This window comes from Pan troglodytes, chromosome 8 (genome assembly GCF_028858775.2).
Source record: "Pan troglodytes isolate AG18354 chromosome 8, NHGRI_mPanTro3-v2.0_pri, whole genome shotgun sequence".
NCBI lineage: Eukaryota > Metazoa > Chordata > Mammalia > Primates > Hominidae > Pan > Pan troglodytes.
This window is the reverse complement of record NC_072406.2, coordinates 85,108,687-85,130,976: the sequence shown is the minus strand read 5'-3', so window position 1 is coordinate 85,130,976 and position 22,290 is coordinate 85,108,687. Positions and strand designations below refer to the sequence as shown.

At 39.5% G+C, this 22,290-nt stretch overlaps 2 protein-coding genes across 5 annotated transcripts in view; both read right to left on the bottom strand.

Annotated features, from left to right (window-relative positions):
* Positions 1-3,262, bottom strand: part of OIT3 (oncoprotein induced transcript 3) — a 42,309-nt gene extending 39,047 nt beyond the window's left edge. Inside the window, exon 1 of the mRNA XM_063780763.1 lies at positions 3,085-3,262. Within this exon, the coding sequence (XP_063636833.1) occupies positions 3,085-3,145 (61 nt within the window). The 5' untranslated portion in view covers positions 3,146-3,262. The remainder of the gene's footprint in view (positions 1-3,084) is intronic.
* A 5,990-nt stretch (positions 3,263-9,252) lies between these two features.
* The window catches only part of MCU (mitochondrial calcium uniporter), a 192,559-nt gene continuing 179,521 nt past the window's right edge, over positions 9,253-22,290 (bottom strand). For 2 of the 4 annotated variants that reach the window (XM_016918534.4, XM_016918536.4), the window contains exons 7-8: positions 12,565-12,681; positions 9,253-11,203 (exon numbers count right to left, since the gene is read on the bottom strand). In XM_016918534.4, coding sequence (XP_016774023.1) covers positions 11,126-11,203; positions 12,565-12,681 — 195 coding nt within the window. In that variant the 3' untranslated portion in view covers positions 9,253-11,125. Of the gene's footprint in view, positions 11,204-11,645; positions 11,872-12,564; positions 12,682-22,290 lie in introns of those variants that run through there. The other 2 variants (XM_016918533.4, XM_016918535.4) reach the window with 2 other exon arrangements.

The following is a 22,290-nucleotide window of genomic DNA, read 5'->3' as shown; positions in this document are numbered from 1 at the left end:
GGGAAACTAATTGATGAATCAACATAGGTAAATTGTCCTTATGAAGAATCTATGAAACCAAGAAATTCTAGAAAGGAACATTGGCCAGAGAGTACTATATTATCCTTCTTAATGCACATGAGGTTGACTTACGTAACTGATATCATAGGCAGGAAATTCACATTAGGGCCAATACATTTTGTGGGCAGGGAATTCAGTATTAGCAAATACTGCACAAAAATTAAATATGAATGGGCCATGATTACCAAATCTAACTTGTCTAGAAAATACTTTAGATTTTTCCAATCTACATATCCACAATTCAAAGTTAAGTTTACTCTCTAAACTTCAGTCACATGTAGAGAAAAGTGTAGCCCACTGCTAATGGCCTCCAAGAAAATATGACAATGTAAGACAAGAAATAAGTGGGATATTGCATTTTCTGGAAATAACACGCAGGGTTGCAAATGGCAGAAACAACCCTCTTTCTTTAAAATGCCCGTTATGTATCTCAGCTGAACCCTAGACCATAATCCTTTGAGGGGAAGAAATATCCTCAGATTCTTTCTCCCATCAGAAGGGACAAATTTCTTCCTCCTTTGCTCTCCCAGCTGTGACTTTTTCTTACAAATAAGGTTTCCAGAGCAGTTTCACAGGTGATTACAGAGTCATAGAAATATTTGATTCCTCTCCCTGGCTCTAATTTTATAAGAAATGGTTAGATACTTAACTTTTAATCGCTTCTACAGAAACTCCTAAACCTCTCTCAGTAACTATTTCCTTATTTATAAAGTTTTTCCTTCAAGTTAAATGTCATTTCTTGGGCTGTTTGCTAAAAGTTCACTTCCTCCCCTGCTGTAGGGGAGATAGGGTATGAGGAGGAAAAGTTTATCTACCATCTTCTATAACTAATTAAATAATACATATATATTTTTAAAAGTTAACCATCCAATACTTTCTGACATTTAACGTACCCATCCCACTCTACCCCCTTTTAAGGCAGCAATCCAATCTAATAATCTGGCCACTGGTCTTATATCCTGTTTTTAATCTCAGCGTGAAGCCCAGAATCTGGTATTGCGCACATTCATCCTAAAATGCTGATCTATACATCTCAGTGCGAAGGCTTCAAAAAGAACAGCTTCCTGGCCTGCCAGAAGCTCCTCAATGGTTTGCTAAGATGCCCACTTGCCAGCTGCCCCTCTGGTGTCTTCCACCAGGACCACGCAGGGCCAAGGGCAGGGAACCATGTCTGCGTCCCCACCCTTTCGCCCCAGGGTTGAGTCCTCCAACCCTCCAGGTCCTATCCGGCAGACAGCCGCCCCTGAATCACAGCCCCTTTTCGACCCTGTGCCTCAGCTTGGTCGGGAAGTGCCCCTCCTTTCCTGCTCCATCCTCTTCCATCCTCCTCCCTCATCACCCCACTTTGCTTCCCCCTTTCTCATCCCTTCTTTTCCTCTTCTCTCACTTCCCCTGTCCTCTCAAGGCAAACACCAGCTCTAGTTCCCAAAGTTCCCCCTTTATCATGCTTCTGGCATTGAGCCAAATACCATCCTTGAGGAGCTGGGGGTTGGAGGAAAAGATCTGGGAAGGGCGATGGTATATGGAAAGAATGGGGAATACAGGAGGTACTAGAGGGAGAATAGGTAAGGAGAAGGGTGGGAAGAAAGGGGAGTGGAGATTTTCGGGAGGACAACTTTCTGAGCGACCTTAGGTTAGTTATTGGCAGCAGATAGGGGGTGATTAATGACAGGTAGCTCAAGCATATTTTTTGGAATAGTTTTGGATTTACAGCATAATTGAGATGATAGGACAAAGAGATCCCACATACCCCACACCCAGTTTCCCTTGTTATGACACGTTACCTTTAGCCATACATTTACCACACATTGGCATGGTACCTTTGTCACATTAATGACCCACTATTGATACCTGATTATTAACTCAAGTCCACACTTATTCAGATTTCCTTAGTTTCCACCCATATCTTTCTGTTCCAGGATCCCACATTACCTTTAGGTGTCAGGTCTCCTTAGGGTCTCAAACCACCATTTTTATTTTTATTTTATTTTTTTTGAGATGGAGTCTCCCTCTGTTGCCCAGGCTGGAGTGCAGTGGTTCGATCTCGGCTCACTGCAACCTCCACATCCCGAGTTCAAGTGATTCTCCCGCCTCAGCCTCCCAAGTAGCTGGAATTACAGGCATGCAACACCATGACCATCTAATTTTTTTGTGTGTATGTATTTTTAGTAGAGACGGAGTTTCACCATGTTGGCCAGGCTGGTCTTGAACTCCTGACCTCAGGTGATCCACCCGCCTTGGCCTCTCAAATGCTGGCATTACAGGTGTGAGCCACCGTGCCTGGCCACAAGCCTATTTTTAATGTGTATCCTTTCAGGTACTAGAGCAACCATGAAGAAATAAGCCAGGGTCAATTAGATACTGAGCTACTCAAAAGTGTCAAGAAGGATGGTTCTCTCCATCTCACCCCCACCCTCTGTTCCAGTTAGTACTCACATTCTACTAGAAAAAGATGCAAGAGAGAAATCTGTTAGTAACTGGAATTGAAACTTTTCTTTGCCTGATTGGCCAGTTTTGCACCAAGCCTGAGGGGGGAGACAATTTAAGATTCACTCGATCTGTGCAAAAAGTCTTATTTTCTGACATAAAGACTAATGAGTTTGGTTTATCCAGATCTGTGCCCCCCATGGCAACAGAGCTTTCAGTCCCTTGCCTTCATTAAAGAAAAATTCTATGCTCAACTTTAATTTTTTTTTTTTTTGGCTCTTCAAGTTGGAACTATAAAGTGCCTAGAACACAAAGAAGATAGAATTATTTTTACACATACTCCAGGAACTCTTTAGCTAGTGAAAGCTGTGGGATATGGCAGATCCATGGAAATTTTGGAGTTCAGGCAAGAGGCTAAATGGAACATGTAACAGAAATTCTCGGGAAATCTATTTTCAAGGATTATCAGGGACTTTTCTTATAAGATTCTAGAGCTAGCATTTAAGGTACTGGAATCTAGTTCTTAATCATCTGTACATTATAGCAAATTGTCACAACAAAAAGTGCATTGTGCCAAGTTCTTGACATGAGACTCACCCACGGGTGACACGGAGGTGCCTGTGATGAAGAGGCAGGTGAGAAGCAGGAATGGAGGCATCCTTCTGGACCAACTGCCAGAAACACTGGAAAATTCTCTTAATACTGGTGTTCCTTTGACCCCTTCTCTTTCAAGCACTTTTTTTTTTAAGGCCTCTAGGCTCTCACGAGAAAGACTTTATCAGCACTGGTAGGGGCTTTATCAGAGGAAGAGGATGAGGATGAGTGGGATAAGGTGTCCACAGCTCTGGCCTTGGCCCCAGAGAGAAGCACTGCTTTACACTGTCAACAGCGTTCCTTTATTAATAGTTTTCTTTAGGAAAAAAAAAAAACACAACTCACAATCCCTCATCCTCCTATTGTTTTCTCTCAAGAATTCCCTGCAATGAAACCCCAGTATCTTATCCAGAAGGGAATTCTAAATGAGGGACATCCCTTCACGTCAAATTCTTGCTTTGTGACTTCTAGGAATTGATTTCACAATGTTGCAGCCATAGCACTGCACACTAAACGAGAATGGATGAAGCCAAATCACTGCAACTGTCTTGGTCAGATGGTTGAGGAGCTTATAATAGCACACAAAACAAAGTAGTAAGGACAGGTATGAGACAAGGACAGTATTCTCTTGAAATAAGCTCCTGAGTTTGTTTTATTATGGTCTTTGGCCTCAAAACTTCTGAAAGAAACAAGGTTTAAATTGTGTTTTTACTAATTCAAGCAGCAATACCTCATATTTTTATTGTCTTTACTCCCAAAATTAAAAAATGGTTTAATGTTATTTATTTCACTAGTTCTCACATTAAGATGGGGTAGGAGCTTAAAATTAGAAACTACTCATTAAATTAACACTCTGGAAAATTAAATGTCAAAATTTCCTGAAGTTTCACTTTTAGACAAAGGAGAGAAAATGTGCTTCTTAGCACAATTTTTTTTTTTCAGACGGAGTCTTACTCTGTCGCTCAGGCTGGAGTGCAGTGGTGTGATCTCGGCTCATTGCAAGCTTCGCCTCCTGGGTTCACGCCATTCTCCTGCCTCCGCCTCCCAAGTAACTGGGACTACAGGCGCCCACCACCACGCCCAGCTAATTTTTTTGTATTTTTAGTAGAGACAGGGTTTCACTGTGTTAGCCAGGATGGTCTCGATCTCCTGACCTCGTGATCCGCCTGCCTTGGCCTCCCAAAGTGCTGGGATTACAGGTGTGAGCCACCGAGCTCGGGCAATCACTGGTTTTTGACAATGACAAAAGTACACATGGTCTCCAGAAGCACAGGGTTTATGGTCAGGCAAGGGGTTTCCATTGATCTAAAATTGTAGTTAGCTACTTTATTACTAACATCAGTGGGACACAGGCAATTTGACCATTAACTTATTAAGTTGTGGTTTGATGGCAGCAATGGATGACTCTGCTGTCTCATTGCAGGATAGTGTTGCTAAGTATCAGTGCTTTAAACAGAAAAAACAATCCCCCACAACTTCCTGCGCCTAGGAAGCCATCTGAGGGCTTCATATGTGTTGCAGAGAAACAGAGGACGTGTGCATGAGATAAACCCAGACTTGTTGCCAGGATTGATTGCTGGAGTCAAGGACTTTCACCAGATAGCCTTTGGTTCTGTAAACAAGAATTCCCAGGATGGTAAGATTTTTTTTCCCCCTTATTTCTATTTTTTCCTTTTTAGTTGACCTGCCCTTTCATTTTTTACTTTTTATGATGAAAAATTTCAAATATATATACAAAAGTATAAAGAACAATAATGAACACTCAGCTATAATAATTACTAACATTCTATCAATCTAATTTCATTTACATACCATTTACATACCAGTATGCATTTCTAACACATTGTATTTTTTTACATAATCATGATGCTTTTATTACAACTATGAAAATTAGTAATAATTCCTTAACTCATATCCAATCCATATTTAAATTGCTCCAATAGTTCCAAATATTCCTTTTATTGCTGGGTTGAGTCAGGATTCAAACAAGATTTATATATTGCATTTTGATTGTCACTTAAGTTTATTTTTATCGGCTGGGTGCAGTGGCTCACACCTGTAATCCCAGCACTTTGGGAGGCCAAGGTGGGGGGATCACCTGAGGTCAGGAGTTTGAGACCAGCCCGGCCAACATGGTGAAACCCCATCTCTATTAAAAATGCAAAACTAGCCAAGGGTGATGGTGCACGTCTGTAATCCCAGCTTCTTGGGAGGCTGAGACAGGAAAATCACTTGAACCTGGGCGGCAGAGGTTACAGTGAGCCGAGATTGTGCCACTGGACTCCAGCCTAGGCAACAGAGGGAGACTCCGTTTCAAAAAAATATATATATATTTTTTTATCCATAATGGTCTTCCCCCCTTCCTTCCATCTGTTGAAGAAACCCCATCATTTGTCCTACAGAATGTTCCACGTTTTGGGTTTGGTGAATTGCTTCTTTGTGGTGTCTTGTAGTCTTTCCTCCCCCATATTTAATGTTAATGCTTGTTCATACGTTATAATTTTTCTAAATTATGTGCTATTAGAATTTAAAAACAAAAATACTCTGGTGACATTGAGAGAATTTAATGTACAGAAGGCAATGCTAGAAATAGACCAGTTACGAAGAGGATAAATCAGTCTAGGATACATCTGAGCTAGAGTAACAATTTGAGAGCTACCAACATATAAATGGTAATTTAAATAGGGGAGAGGGGTGAGATCACACCCATGGAAAATGGGGTCCAAGATGGAACCTTGGGGAAGCCTAATATCACAGATGTGGGCAGAGGAATAGGACGCTGTAAAGGAGACCAAGAAGTAGTCACAGATTTACGAAAGGAAACCCAAGGGTGGAGTCACAGGAGCTGAAGTTCAAGGAGGAGGGGTTGCTCAGTGAATGATGCATTTATAAAATATTAACATTTATCAAATAAGTATTTTTTTTTTTTGAGACAGGGTCTCACTCTATAACCCAGGGTGGAGTGCAGTGGCGCGATCTCAGCTCACTGCAGTCTCTGCCTGCGGGGTTCAAATGATTCTCCTGCCTCAGCCACCCAAGTAGCTGGGATTACAGGTGTGCACCACCACGTCCGGCTAATTTTTGTATTTTTAGTAGAGATGGGGTTTTGCCATGTTGCCCAGGCTTGTCTCGAACTCCTGAACTCAAGCTATCCACCCACCTTGGCATCCCAAAGTGCTGGGATTACAGGCAAAGTAGGTAATCTTATATTCAGTAGGATTCATTAAAAATAACTTACACATTTATCCTAAGGAAATATCACAAGCGCACCATGGGAAATAAGGAGCTTGGACTCATTTGGGAGAGCAACAAACAAACGTTGGCAGTGATAAAACTGAATTAAAACTCTGAAGAGTTTCGGTGAAACTGAGCTCTAAAATCTAAGAAGTCCCATTTTTCTGTGAAATCTTTCCAGATAGATTTAAAAAGTCAACCTATTTGTATTTGTTTTTGAAAGCATCCACCATGTGCTTACTACTGCACCCTGACAAGCAGGATACCACATTAGTGTTAACATCACCTCTGGTTACATCTTTTCTACTCACCAGTCACCATGCTCAGCAGTCCTCCAGCCACTTAGTCTGGTACTTGACCACAGGATGCACTGAGGAGTTGTGACGTAGGCGCCATCTCTGAGCCTCAGTTCCTTTCTCTTTAAAGTGATGGTTCTCATCAGAATCACCAGGAGGGCTTGTTGAACACTTGGCTCCACTCCTAGTTTCTGATCCAAAGGGGACCGGAGAACTTGCATTTCTAACAGCTCCAGGAGATGACATGCTGCTGCTCTGGGGACCATGTTCTGAGAACCCTTCTACTTTTTCCACCTCTAAAGTCTATGCTTCCTCAGCAAAACTGCATTACTTACACTCAGTAATAGATTTGACACTATCATTATTTGCCTCTAATCCACTATGCTTTTTCTCTATTGTGGTAAAATATACATAAAATCTATCATTTTAACCACTTAAGTGTACAGTTCAGTGGCATTAGGTACATTCACATCGTTGGGCAACCATCACCACCACCCACCTCCAAAACTTTGTCATCTTCCCAAACTGAAACTCTGTATGCATTAAACAATAACTTGCCATTCTTCCCTCCCTCATCCCTGGCAGCCACTATGTTACTTTGTATTTCTATGAATTTGACGAATCATGTTAAGTGGAATCATACAGTAATTGTCCTTTTGTGACTAGCTTGATTCATTTAGCATGTGTCTTCAAGGCTCATCCTTGTTATGGCATGTGACCCAATTCCATTCTTGTATGGCTGAATAATAACCAGTTGTGTGCACACACCATGTTTTGTTTATCCATTCATTTGTTGGTGGACACTCAGGTTACTCCTGCCTTTTGGCTATGGTGAATAACGCTGCTATGAACATGTGTGTACATGTTTGTCCCTACTTTCAATTCTTTTGGACATATGCCCAGAAGTGGAATTGCTGGATCATATGGTAATTGTTTCACTTTCTGAGGAGCCACCATAGGAACCATTTTTCACAGGAGATGAACAATTTTACATTCCCACCAGGAGTACCAAGGGTTCCAATTTCTCACCAACGTTTTATTTTCTGCTTTTTCTGATAATAGCCATTCTGATGGGTGTGAAGTGGTATTTCATGGTAGTTTTACCTTTCCTTATTAGTGATGTTGAGCATCTTTTCATGTTTATTGGCCATTTATATATCTTCTTGGAGAACTGTCCAACTCCTTTGCCCATTTTTAAATAAGGTTTCCTTTGTTGTTCACTATACTTTAAGCTTGTCCTACCCATGGTTTGCAGGCCGCGTGCAGCTCAACACAAATTCGTAAACTTTCTGAAAACATTGAGGGTTTTTTGTGTTTTGTTTTAGCTCATCAGCTATCATTAGTGTTGGTGTATTTTATGTGTGGCCCAAGACAATTCTTCTTCTTCCAGTATGGTGCAGGGAAGCCAAAAGATTGGATACTCCTGCTTTAAACTTCAAATTGTAAGCTCCTTAAAGGCAGGAATCATGTTTTCATTTTCCTTAAAAAACCTAACCAAAACAAACACAACCCTGCAAAGCTTAACAGAATGTGTGACGTATGTAGATACCATTTGTTGAATGCAAAAAACGACTTAATATTTTCAACCTTGTAAGAGTTGAAGAAAGGAGGAGGAAACACAAGAAGTGGCTCAATAGTCGAAGACAGATTTATTTTGGGGAGTATTCTGGCTGATTTCAATCAGGAGCATTCTGTCTTACAGACTAAGGGTACTTAAGGGTTTAGCGAGGGAGAGCTTATCGCATGCTCGGAGTGTTTCTGGGTGGAGGAGAATTTTATTTCAAGGGTGGAATGTCTGTTCGGAGGGGAGGTTATCTCGGGGCTGGGATGTCTCTGGTCAGAGGGGGCTTTATCTCAGGGTTGGAAAGTTTCTGGTCTAAGGTGTCATTTATGGTTTATGGTCATGCTGACATTAGCCATTAGGCTGATGTTTTTTGGGCTGGATTTAGGCGGTTTTTAATTGGGAGAACTTAAAATGGCAGTGCTTGTCCAAGATGGCGATGCTCCTGCTCTGTCAAACCTTACCTTCTTACACTTTACATGGGGGTAAGGGTTGTCTGCGTTAGGCTGCTGTAAGCTGCCAGAAGGCAGGACCACAGCTACAGAGGCTCTTTGAACAGCACCTCATATTGCACTCCAGCAACCAGATATTTAATACAAGTTTTTAAATATGCCCGTGGTGATCTTGGCAGCATGTGATATTTCCTGTTTGGCTACCACTGTAAATTTGATACAAACTCTGAAAATAATGAATACTTAATTTTGGTGCATCTTTGAACAATTTTCTTGAGTCCAGGAGCCCATAGCACTGGGCAATCCAGGTGATCTGACACCACGGAGATTTTTCCTGTCAATCAGGAGATGAGGATTCAGGCTCACTGAGACTGCTGCTGCTGACTTTATTAACGGTTGTAGAGGTCACTCAACCTCTTGGTGGCTCTGGAAAATTAGGAAAATACTGATTATCTTAGGTTCAGGAAGAATTAGTGAAATGCCTATTTTTGAAATATAGGCTTAAGGAAGAGCTTAATTTGATAATGATATTTTTATAAAAATGAATTTTAGAAGTAAAAAACTTCCCACCTAGAATCACAGGAAATGTAGTTTTTCTGGTTTTGTTTTAAAGAATGAGATGCTATCGTTCAAAAATTGAATAAGTATTTATTGTTCCAGAAGGTACATTGCTTTTTATACATATTTCATAAATGATACAGGATTTTACACATGTTCAATAGTCTGCTATTTGTTTAAAGAACTTTTCTCCATGTCCTCCCTCCCTTGCTTCCCACACACCCCAAAAAGGTTTGCTCATTGCACTGTGCTGTTTCTTCTTAAAAACCCTATGCACAAACAGGATAAATGGTTTAAAAATAATTCACACAACTTAACAAAAATAAATGAGGGAAGGAGCTGACGACTGGGGGTGGTGGAGGGAGAAGGAAGTGGGCGGAGGGTCAGGAAGTGGAGACATGCATCCTTTCATTCCGTCATGCCAATGAAAGGGGTGTTGGCAGGAGTAGCGGCAGCAGCAATCCTGGCTGGCCTTCAACCTTTGCAAGGCACGTGGAGTCTGGGTTTGTCATTTAAAGTTTTTCTTTTCATACACAATGATCCCAAAGGAGGAAGAAAAAGAGAAAGAAACTCCTTGCCACAATGAGGAAGGATGAATCACGTGAAAGAAAAGGCCAATCAATGGTGTGGCAGTCCCCATCATCCTTTCCATCCTGCCCCTACAGCAGTTAAAAACAGGATATTAGACACAGATTCCTTTGACTCTTCAAGCGCAGATGTCATCTGGAAATATGGTAGAAAATGTTTTGACAAAGTATAAGATTAATTCTCTTTCTCTCAATTTAAGATAAGAAAAAATAGGGTGAAGAGAGTGGGCTGAAGGAAGCCCTAGAAATGTATTCCTATATAAAGATAAATTGCACCCTTTGAGATCCACACACTTGATTTACAACTGAAGTTGTGGAGGTGGGAGGGCTCACAAACAGTGTGGAAATGTGTGTCCTTCGAGATGAACAAAGCCTCCAGACAAGGCAGTCCCATCTGGCTGGCCTGGAATGCTGTCACACAAAGCAGATTAGCAATAAAATTATTCTGGTTGAAATGGCTACAGAGCCATGATTCTTAGCCAATTTGTAAACCTTACATCTTCCTGATTTGGTAGTACAGCTGAACACCCCCCTTCCCTCTGATTTGTGTTCTGGAGGGAGAGGGGATTATCAATAGATAAGTATATAAAGGAGGGCAATTATTCCTCCTGTGAAAGACTAATTAATAAAACAAAACAAAACAAAACCAACAACCTCATGCAGTGTTGCCAGTGATTTTTAGACACTGATCCAGAGCACTGGGATATATAGACATTTAAGAAGGTATTAAGAGATAATCTAAAGTGTCAATTATTAAACAGTTATAAGTTGGTTCCAATTATCAAATGGAAAAAATGAGTGTAACCAAGAGGTACAGGTAGGTGGTCAGTAAAGGGATGCAGGAAGGAAAGATTCCTGGTAACTCTGCAGAGACTGGGTCCAATTTAAAATAAATGCTAATGATATTTTAGCATATCATGAGAATTTGCTTTCCTAGTATATTTATTTACTCCTATGTCAAAAATAGGGACAGTTAAATTAAAAACAAATAGAGTCGAGTGGGGTGCTGGTGTGTTACTCTTTTGCTGACTCTGCAAAGAAGATGCAAGAAACGAACACCCCCAGCATTGTTTTCTCTTTATGAATCTCTCAACTATATAACTGCATCATTTTCATCCAGAAACTGAGATACTTGGTTAAGACAATATTCACTAAGCCCTTTGAGCTTATATTCCACAATGCCTGATCCTCAGGTTTTAACATTCCCTTCTTCCCTCAGATCCTTTCTGTTTTTGTTTTATAATTAAAGGTAAAAACGCTCTACCCCCCACATGGCTCCCAGCTTCCACCTGCAATGCTTTAATTAAAAAGGCAAACAGGTGTTCCTTCTGCCAGGATTCAGAGGCTTTTTGCAGATCAATCTTTTTCACCAATTTGTCGGAGAGGCAGATGTACTTGTAATGGGTCTCTCAGTCTCTTAAGGTCCATTTCTGCCTAAAATAGAAACAAAAGGTGAGAAAACTGGCTAGTGAAGCTTTCAATGATATTACTGTCTACCAAGAAAAGGAAACTGTTCTCCATTACTATAAGTCAGAGAGATCATCTCAATAACTCTCAAAATAAGAGTGCCTTGAAAGACAAAGCATTTTAACTCACGGCATAGGACAACAAAGGGTGAATCCAAAATGGAAGCTGTCCTTGGCAGTTTCAGCCCTCAACAAAGCCTCCAGAAAAATCAGTGCTATCAACAGGGTAGGACTCAGAGGCTAAGAATGTAAGGAGCATCTGAGACATACATCTTGATGGTGTTTCTCCAGTGAGAAGCCCTTTCACAAGGGCTAAGAGCCAGAACTTTATGCTACTCAAGATTTTAGTTATTTATCCAGTACCTGTTTAAGTTTTTACTTAGCCAGTGAATTTTGGAACAGCGTGTGTAGTCAACTGTAGTACTTTCAAAACTCACACATGCTTGGACTTCACCTGGGAGGAGCTGGACTAACGAGCAAGCCTAGGGTGAGACTGAAGCATCTGTACTTTTAACAGCTCCAGGCATGATTCTGATGTATTCCCTCCAGTTTAGAATCACCGTACATAGCAAAGGAAGACAGAACTCCACTTAGGCCGAAGCAGGAAGATGGATTAAGCCTATTCAAAGCACAACCCTATCATCAAGAAGAGACAGGAAAGGCAGAGAAGAGCAACTAAACATTAAAGAGGATGGAAAAGCTTCTAGAGATTGCTGAAAAATCTCTAAAGTCACAAAGACTACAGAGAAAAGGAATGAGGGTTTATTCACCAAAATCAAAGATAACAGAGTGAGGGAGGCACATCCAGAAATTTGAAAGAGGTAGCTTTTATGAAAAATAAAATATATCAATCTTTTCCAAGCATCTTCTAGTTTAATAATCTCTAAACTGTCCCTGGCAAAGATCTCTAGCAGTCTTTCCCTCTTACCTGGGTTTTACTTTTCCCCACTGCTACCACACATTTTTGTGAAAAATCTTAGATAAATTATTATAGAAATAATCAAAAAGCAGAGGGAAAAGTAGAAACAGATAACTACAAAGAAATAAAATGAAAAAAAAAAAAAGTAAAAGTAGGCCTAAAAATGTCAATGTGCTAGTGTTAACAGGATGGAGCAAACACACCATCTTCTCACTTGCTTTTTATAAAACTTTCTAGAGAAATGTCCATGCCTAAAATAGTTACTGTAATCAACTGAGGAATAATTTATACAGGAAGAAGAGGGTTGGAACATTCTTTCAGTTTACTCATTTGAAGAACCGTGGCTGTGGATAATAATAATAACCATGCAAGATAGGGCTGGGATTTATTTTAATTTTTGTAAAACTTACCTGAGCAATTGCATCCTTGAGTTGATTGTATTTCTCTAGGTCAAAACGTGACTTTTTGGCTCCTTTATGGAAAAATAGTAAGTATTGTCTGTCTCTGGCTTCTGGATAAACATATTCCTAAAAAAATGAAGAAACGGAATTATCAGTCCTTAGCATACTATCTTCACAAAATATTTACTAACTGCTGTTTAGATTCAATACATATGTATGCGTGTGTGCTGACATGTGCTGTGTTAAGTATTTAATTACCACCTGAACATTTCTACTGTGAAACATACAAAACAGTACACACAAAATGTACATCACAGTGAATCATCACACAATGAACATGCTACTCATCACCAGGTTTTATAAAAACAGAACTCTGCCAACAATCCAGAAACTCCCTCTTGCCCCTTCCCAATTACTCATATCTCTTTCCCCCAAAGTAATCACTCTCTTGACTTTTATGGTAATTGTTTTCTTACTTTCTTTATAACTTACCTCCTTAAGCATGTATTCCTAAGTTCCACAACTTAGTTTTACCTGTTTTATGAATTTTATGAAGATGGAGTCATACAGTATATATTTATATGGCTACCTTCACTCAGTATTAGGTTTGTGAAATTCACCTTTTGTGTGTAGCTGCAGTCTATTCATTTCCATTATATTATATTGTGTGACTTCATCATAGTTTATTTAACCATTCTACTATTGATAAGCTTTTGGGTTGTTTCGGTTCTTACTAATAATGCTGCCAAAAGCATTTCTGGATTTATCTCTTCTGCTGGAGATATACCTAGGAGTGGAAATCTTAGATCACAGGGTATGCATGTGTTCAAATGTAAGCAGTGATGATAAACAGTTTCCAAAATGGTTGTACCAATTATACTTCTATCAGCAGGATTATGAGGTACCACCATTCCACATCCTTGCCAATACTTGATATTGCCAGTTTAAAAGACGTTAGCCATTCTGCTGTGTATGCAATACTGTCTCATTTTTAAAAAAGCTTTATTGAGATATAATTCACATACCATACAATTCACTCAAAGTATAATGCTCAATGGTTTATAATATAGTCACAGAGTTGTACAATCATTACTACAATTTTAGAACATTTTCATCACCCCAAAAAAGAACTCCATACCTTGTGACAGTCAAGTCTCCTCTCCCCCCAAACCCCCAGTTCTAGGCAGCTACTAATCTTTCTTCTGCCTCTGTAATTTGTCTATTCTGGACATTTCATATAAGTGGAATCATACAATATGTGGCCTTTTGTGTCTGGCTTCTTTCACTTAGCATAACATTTTCAAGGTTCATCCATTTGTGGCATGTATCAGTATTTCATTTCTTTTTATTGCCAAATAACATTCCATTAATAGTTATCGGGGAATCTGCCCTGATAGTCACGTAGGTTCTTTTCTATTTTCCCTAAGCATTGGCCAGTTTGAGAAATAAAGGGACAGAATACAAAAGAGAGAAATTTTAAAGCTGGGCGTCCGGGGGGGACATCACATGTCGGTAGGTTCCGTGATGCCCCACAAGCCGCAAAACCAGCAAGTTTTTATTAGGGACTTTCAAAAGGGGAGGGAGTGTACGAATAGGGTGTGGGTCACAGAGATCATGTACTTCACAAGGTAATAGAATATCACAAGGCAAATGGAGGCAGGGCGAGATCATAGGACCACAGGACCGGGGTAAAATTAAAATTGCTAATGAAGTTTTGGGCACCATTGTCATTGATAACATCTTATCAGGAGACAGGGTTTGAGAGCAACTGGTCTGACCAAAATTTATTAGGTGGGAATTTCCTCTTCCTAATAAGCCTGGGAGCGCTACGGGAGACTGGGGTTTATTTCATCCCTACAGTTTCGACCATAGAAGACGGCCACACCCAAGGGGGCCATTTTAGAGACCCAACCTCAGGGGTGCATTCTCTTTCTCAGGGATGTTCCTTGCTGAGAAAAAGAATTCAGCGATATTTCTCCCATTTGCTTTTGAAAGAAGAGAAATATGGCTCTGTTCCACCTGGCTCACCGGCGGTCAGAGTTTAAGGTTATCTCTCTTATTCCCTGAACAATTGCTGTTATCCTGTTCTTTTTTCAAGGTGCCCAGATTTCATATTGTTCAAACACACATGCTCTACAATTTGTGCAGTTAACGCAATTATCACAGGGTCCTGAGGTGACATACTTCCTCCTCAGCTGACAGGATTAAGAGATTAAAGTAAAGACAGGCAGAGGAAATCACAAGGGTATTGATTGGGGAAGTGATAAGTGTCCATGAAACCTTCACAATTTGTGTTTAGAGACTGCAGTAAAGACAGGCATAAGAAATTATAAAAGTATTAATTTGGGGAACTAATAAATGTCCATGAAATCTTCACAATCCATGTTCTTCTGCCATGGCTTCAGCCGGTCCCTCCGTTTGGGGTCCCTGACTTCCCACAACAATAATTATACCACATTTTATTTATCCATTCCTCAGCTGATAGCATTTGGGTTGTTTCCACGTTGGGGCTATTATGTACAATCCTGCTGTGAACACTTGTGTACAAGTTTTTGTGTGGATGTACATTTTCATTTCTCTTGGAGATACACAGCATTTTCCTGATCACTAAGAGGCTGAGGCCTTTCCATTTAATCTATTATTGGCCATTTGCATGTCTTCTATTAGAAGTGCCTGTTCAGATATCTTGCCATTTTTTCTAGTGGAGTCTGTCACTTTCTTACTGATTTGTAGAATTTGTTTATATATTCTGGATATAGATCCTTTGTAGGGTATACATACTGCAAGTATCTCCTTCCAGCCTATTTACCCTCTTCATGGTGTTAATAAACAGATATTTATTTAATGTAGTCTAATTTATCATTCTCTTTTGTGAGATGGGATCTTGCTATGTTGGCTGGCCTCAAACTCCTGGGTTCAAGCGATCCTCCCATCTCAGCCTCCCAAGTAGCTGTGATTACAGGCATACACCACAGTGCCTGGCTTACTTTATTACTCTTATCCTGTATGGTTAGTGCTTTTCATTCCGTGTAAGAAATCATTCTCTACTCTACAGTCATTAAGATATTCTCTTATAGGAGCTATAAGAGAATAGCTATACATTACCTATCACATTTAGATCTACAATCCACCTGGAATTTATTTTTGTTTATAGTATAAAATGGGGTTATTTCATTTTTTAATATAGGTATTTAATTGTCCTAGCACCATTTATTGAAAAAGACTCTCCTTTCTTTGTAGGGCCATCTTTTTTGTTTATTTATTTTTGAGTCTCACTCTGCCACCAAGGCTGGAGTACAGTGGTGCAACCATAGCTCACTGCAGCCTCAAGCTCCTGGGCTCAAGCAATCCTCCTACCTTGGCCTCCTGAGTAGCTCGTACCTACAGGTGCACGACACCACACTCAACTAATTTTAAAAAATTTTTTTAGCTATTGGGTCTCACTATGTTGTCCAGGCTGGTCACGAACCCCTGGCCTCAAGTGATTCTCCCACCTTGGCCTCCCAAAGCACTGGGATTATAGGCATGACCCATCATGCCTGGCCTGCCATCTTCTTAAAATCAAAAGTTCATTTATACTGGGTCTGTTTCTATACTCTTCTATTCTATAGGTCTGTCCTTGTGCCACTGTTATTGAAGTGTTATAACTAAAGCTGTAGTCTTCATATCTAATAGAGCAAATCCTCTTACCCAGTTTTTCTTCAAGAGTTTATTGGCTTTTCTTAGTCTTTTACATTTTCATACCGTTTTAGAAGCAGTCTATTCAAATCTCTTCCCCAATCCCCAAATCTGTTGGGTTTTTGACTAACTGGGATTGTACTGAATCTAATGGATCAGTTGAGTAGAACTGACATTTTTGGATAGAGTCTTATACATTTTTTATACATATATTTCTAGGGTTTTCCCCCCCTGCTTTGCCTTCTACGTGTGGTCTATGTATTTTTAAAAGTAATTTTAAGGTGCAGCTTTAAATATTTTCATTTTCTAACCATTTGTTGCTAGCACACAGAAACGCAATTGATTTACATACATTGATCTTGTATCCAATAACCTTATGAAACTCACTTATGGATCCTAACCAATTATCTGTACATTTCTTCTGTATTTTTTCATGTACAAAATCTGTAAGTGTCAGTTTTCTTTCTTTCCAATCTTTATATCTTTCATATTCTGTTCTTGCCTTCTGCACTGGCTAGGGCCTCCTCTTCAAAGGTGAATAGGAGCGGTACTTCTACCTTATTCCCAGACAATGAAGGAATATTAGAACATTTTAAGTCTATTTACCTGCTCCAGACATATATGTCATTGTTGTTGCACATTTAATTTTACTTATTTATTTTTGAGACAGAGTCTCACTCTGTCACCCAGGCTGGAGTGCAGTGGCATGATCTCGGTTCACTGCAACCTCCACCTCCTGGGTTCAAGCAATTCTCATGCCTCAACCTCCCCAGTAGTTGGAATTACAGGTGTGTGCCACCATGCCCAGCTGATTTTTTTATATTTTTAATAAAGACAGGGTTTTGCCATGTTGGCCAGGCTGGTCTCAAACTCCTGACCTCAAATGATCTGCCCGCCTCAGCCTCCCAAAGTGCTGGGATTACAGGCATGAGCTAATTATGCCCGGCCTGTTGTTGCATTTTAATTCTCTCTATATTTTAAATTCCATAGGAGTTTATTATTGTTTATACATTTAATATTAGTTTAGACTCATCACTCACAGGTTTACCATTTTTGTTGCTCTTTATTCCTTTCTGCTTTTCCGACTTTTCACGTGTGATAATCTTTCTTCTGCCCAAAGAACATCTTTCAGTATCTCCTTTAGTGCAGATCTGATGGTGACAAATTCTCTGTCTGAAAATGTCTTTATTTTGGAAAGATATTTTTTGCTGAGTATAGAAGTCTAAGATGACAGTTATTTTCTTTCTAGAAACTGAAGATACTATTCCATTGTCTTTGGCTTTCATTGCTGCTATTGAGAAGTCAGCATTCAGTCTAACAGGGACTCATTTGAAGGCAAACTTTTTTCTCTCTTTGGCTCCTTTTAAGATTTTTCCATTTGGCTTTGGCTTTTGAAGTTTTACTACCAATATATCTCAATGGAAATTTCCTTTTTTATTTTATTTTTTTGATACAGAGTCTTGCTCTATTACCCAGGCTGGAGTGCAGTGGTGTGATCTCAGTTCACTGCAACCTTCGTCTCTCAGGTTCAAGCGATCCTCATGCCTCAGCCTCCCGAGTAGCTGGGATTACAGATGTGTGCCACATGCCCAGCTAATTTTTGTATTCTTAGTAGAGAAGGGGTTTCGCCATGTTGGCCAGGCTGGTCTCAAACCCCTGGCTTCAAGTGATCCACCCACCTTGGGGTCCCAAAGTGCTGGGATTACAGGTGTGAGCCACCGCGCCCAGTCAGATTTCCTTTTTTATATTGGCTGGTATTGGTTGGGATTCTTAAATCTGTAAATGGATGTCTTTCATCATTTTGGAAAATTCTCAGCCATTAACTCTTTATTTAAATATTGTTTCTTCCCATTCTCTTTCTCTTCTCCTTCTGAGACTCCAATAAAATTAAATACATATTAGGCCTTTCCACTGTATACTGCGTCTCTTACCCTTTCCTATATTTTACATCTTTCTGTATCTGCACACTTCATTTTGAATAGTTTCTTGTGCCTTACTCAAGGTCACTATTTCTGTCTTTTGTTATGTCTAATCTGCTATTAAACCCATCCATTATATTTCATTTCTAAAATTTTTCAATGGGTTCTTTAAACAAAAAATCAAGTTATCTGCTAATATTCTCAACCTTGTTGTTTATCTCCCTGAATATAGTAAGTATAATTATTTTAAAGGCTATGTCTGATAATACCAATATCTGGAGTCCTTGTGTCTGTTTGTAATGTCTATTGTTTCTGTAGGTATTGTGTATCTGCTTATTTTTATTGTATGTCTAATTTAATATTTGCAAAACTGGCCAGGCATGGTGGCTCATGCCTGTAATCCAGCACTTTGGGAGGCTGAGGCAGGCAGATTGCTTGAGCCCAGGAGTTTGGGACCAGTCAGAGTGACATGGAGAAACCACAGCTCTACAAAAAATGCCAAAAAAACCCAGCTGGGCATGGTGATACGTGCTTGTAGTCCCAGCTACTCAGGAAGCTAAGAGGGAGGGCTGCTTGAGCCTGGGAGTATGAGGCTGCAGTAAGCCATGATTGTGCCACTGTACTCCAACCTGGGCAACAGAGTAGGACTCTGTCTCAAAAAAAAAAAAAAAAAAAAAAGCAAAATTATTTGTAGAAATAATTTAAGGTTTAGAATAATGTTATCTCCTCCCAGGGATGATTTATGTTTGCTTCTGCATGAAACCTGTGAGCATCAGCACTCGGGGATTACCAGTATTCCAGGACTACCTCAATCTAATTTACAGGATTGAGATGAATGAAAGATGAGCTACAGTACCTGAAAGAGCCTATACTAGGTGAATCCTTATTCTACAATGGTAGCCTTTACAGGTTCCAAATCCAAGCAAGATGGTTTCTGTTTCGCCTACTTTAGTGATCATTAGACACCAATCTCTAAGGCTTTGGTTCCTCTAGGCTAACAAGTGTGGCTCAGCTTCTTGGCCTCTCCACTATACCCTCTTCAATTAGCATAAATTCCCAGAGGAAAAAGCACACCTAAATACTAGTCTCATCTTCCTGGGACTCCTCTTATTTAGACCCTTAACTAGCAATTTTTGCTATTTTGTTAGTTCTCTAGTATCTTTAAACAGATGTGTATTATGTTTTGTCTAACAATTCTAACTTTTCTTGGTGGAAGGACTGGTTGATTGCCTAGTATGCCACAACTAGAACCAGAGTAAATATTTAGTTATTGATGATGATAGATAATAGATATTGGATGACTGATAGCTAAAGGGTTTGTGGAAGCCTTTTTAAAATGAATAAAATCGAGGTCTGAATCAACTGAAGGGATAATTAGTGGATTAAGAACTTGAGGGAAAGCCCTCTACATTCATCTAACATGCTGCTACTAGGCTATTCACCTATGTTTGCTTAGGATGTAAATATACACACTAAGTTTATTCAAATCTTTCTGTGCTTCCTCTTTGGGGCAACAATCATTTACTGAGCAACTATGTGCTAGACTCTATTCTAAAATTTCTGTGATTTGGGCTAAGTGCAGTGGCTCATGCCTGTAATCCTAGTATTTTGAGAGGCTGAGGCGGAGGATCACTGGAGCTCAGGAGTTTGAGACCAGCCTGGGCAATGTAGGGAAACCCTGTCTACAAAATATTTAAAAAATTAGCTGGGCATGGTGGCACATGCCTATGGTCTCAGGTACTCATGAGGCTGAGGTGGGAGAATTGCTTGGGTCTGAGAGGTAGATGCTTCAGTGAGCTGTGATTATGCCACTGCATTCTAGCCTAGGAGACAGAGTAAAACCCTGTCTCAAAAAAAAAAAAAAACTGTGATTTGATACTAAGTGAGAGAAGATGCAGACAGTTTCGTTAGGAAAGAAAGAAAGTCACAGAGGGAGAGGTTAAAAACACAGGGAACACAAAAAAGAAACTGGAATAAGATACTAGGAGGAAGGAATGGGATTAAGAACATGTGGAGGGGCTAGCCCTAAATAGGAAAATGCCACCTCTTCTTGGAATTTGATGGAAATCATGTAAAATTCAGTACAGATATAGTTGCATTTACAGTTTTAAGAATTAGAAAGCTTCTAACTGTTAACTTCAATTTTCTAGGAGAAGGTTAAGGGTGGGATGGGGATCTTGATGTGAAGTCTTAGAATAACTACTATGGGGATATGAGGGAAGAAAATATGATTAAAAACACAAGCAGTGGCCCATTCTACACTATGACATGCTTTTTCTCTAGTAATATTTAATAGCCTAGATATAGATAGGATAAAGGTCTAGATTAATCCAATATTAGGAGTTTATAGAGTACATACTGTAAAAGACAAAAGGGCAGGGATGGTAGCATACTAAGAAGAGAATGGCAACACAGTTTAAATTGGATAGAAAAGGAAGTGATACAGGAGGAAGGTGACAGTAAAAAGTTAAGGGAAAGATGCCAGTAGCTTAAAGGTCTGGATGAGGTCAAAGGAGTGAGTGAGTGAATAAAAGGTCTAGAAAGAAAATAAATTATCAGAAATTAACATACTAATTTATATTATAAGTGGGACAGTTCTAGGAAAGAAGGCCCTGAACAGCCATTGAAGTGGTTTGCTGGAGTACAATATAAATGACGGTTATTGGAATTGAGGAGGTAAAGGGTATTAAAGGCTAGGTCACTATTTATCAACACTTTTTTCATTATTGCCCCCCTAAGTAGCTTTTTAAGGCATTTTTTTTCCTGATTACTCCTCCTTCCCACAGGAGGTTTAATATACTGTTTATCTGTTTATGCATTATAATATGCAATATGTTTTTACTCCCCAAGAATCAATGCTCACTCCTATGAGGCAACATCATCCCCTTCATTGAAAAGGCATGGGCCAGATGGTGGGACGGCTGGTCCACCTGCACGCTGACACAGCTCCCACAGGCAAGTCTTACTGCCCAGCTCCTTTTCCACATAGTAGAAATCAGTACTCAGGTTCTACTTAAATATTAATCAGCAAAATTCAATATTCCATTTGATTTTATGATTTCAAGGAGCTTGCCATCTTAAAAAGATTCTTTGGAACTTAACATACTATTGGGATATATTTAGACTGTTAACAAGTACAGCAACTCATAGTAACAGCAGTTTAGAAGAGTTTAAATGCCATTGAACAGGCATTTGCTTCAGAGGTATTAAGATGGATATGTTAGTAAAAATATTTAATATGAAAACTATTTACATTTTATTTGGTCACTGTTTTCCTATTCATAAGTGAATAGTGACTAAATTATTTACTACTGCTATTTTGCAACTTGTCACTTGGGGGCAGCAAGACTATTTTGGTAATCACAGAATGGAGCATTTAACTAGTAGGACAGGTAGGGCATTAAAGATTCTACAGCATGACGAGAAGGGAGAAAGTGGTACACTGTATTCAAGTCTGATACAGAAAACATTTACAAAACAGCCCTTTGTAAGAAGTAATTATTTCCCCAATATATTTTTATTTCTATTCTGTATCTATTCTAATTATAGTTTTCAAAAGTTACTCCTCATAAATGAAGTCAACAGAAGGCAGCATAATTGAGTGGAAAGTGAGCAGCCTACAGAGCCACACAAATCTGGATTCAATTCCTTGTCCTACAGTGTACTAGATAGAATGTTTGGGCAGATTACTTATCCTCTTGGAGACTCAGTTTCCTCATCTATGGAATGGGGATATATTAATACTTATAGGGTTGAGATTAAATATGTGAATAGATGTACTTATGTTACTAGATGTAAAATGCTTGACACATAATTAGGCTTAGCAAAACGTACTTAATAGTAATGACCAAGCAAAAGGTATGGGTATCTCACAGTGGAAAGAATGCTTCACCTCTTCAGTAATCAAGGAAATGGAAAGTCCACAAGGAAATACCACTATTTTGTACCCAATTAATCAGCAAGAGATATATCAAGGGTGATCTTTAGATTCAAGGTATAACTGGAAAAATATTAGTGTTTGGCTGAAAACATGGTTGTTATCCATGCCCAGAGCTGTGATCAGATAAGAATGATGTGACTGTTCAGTTCGTTCACAGTGACTAGTATGAGCCAGACATGCAACTAGGTGCTAAAAAGT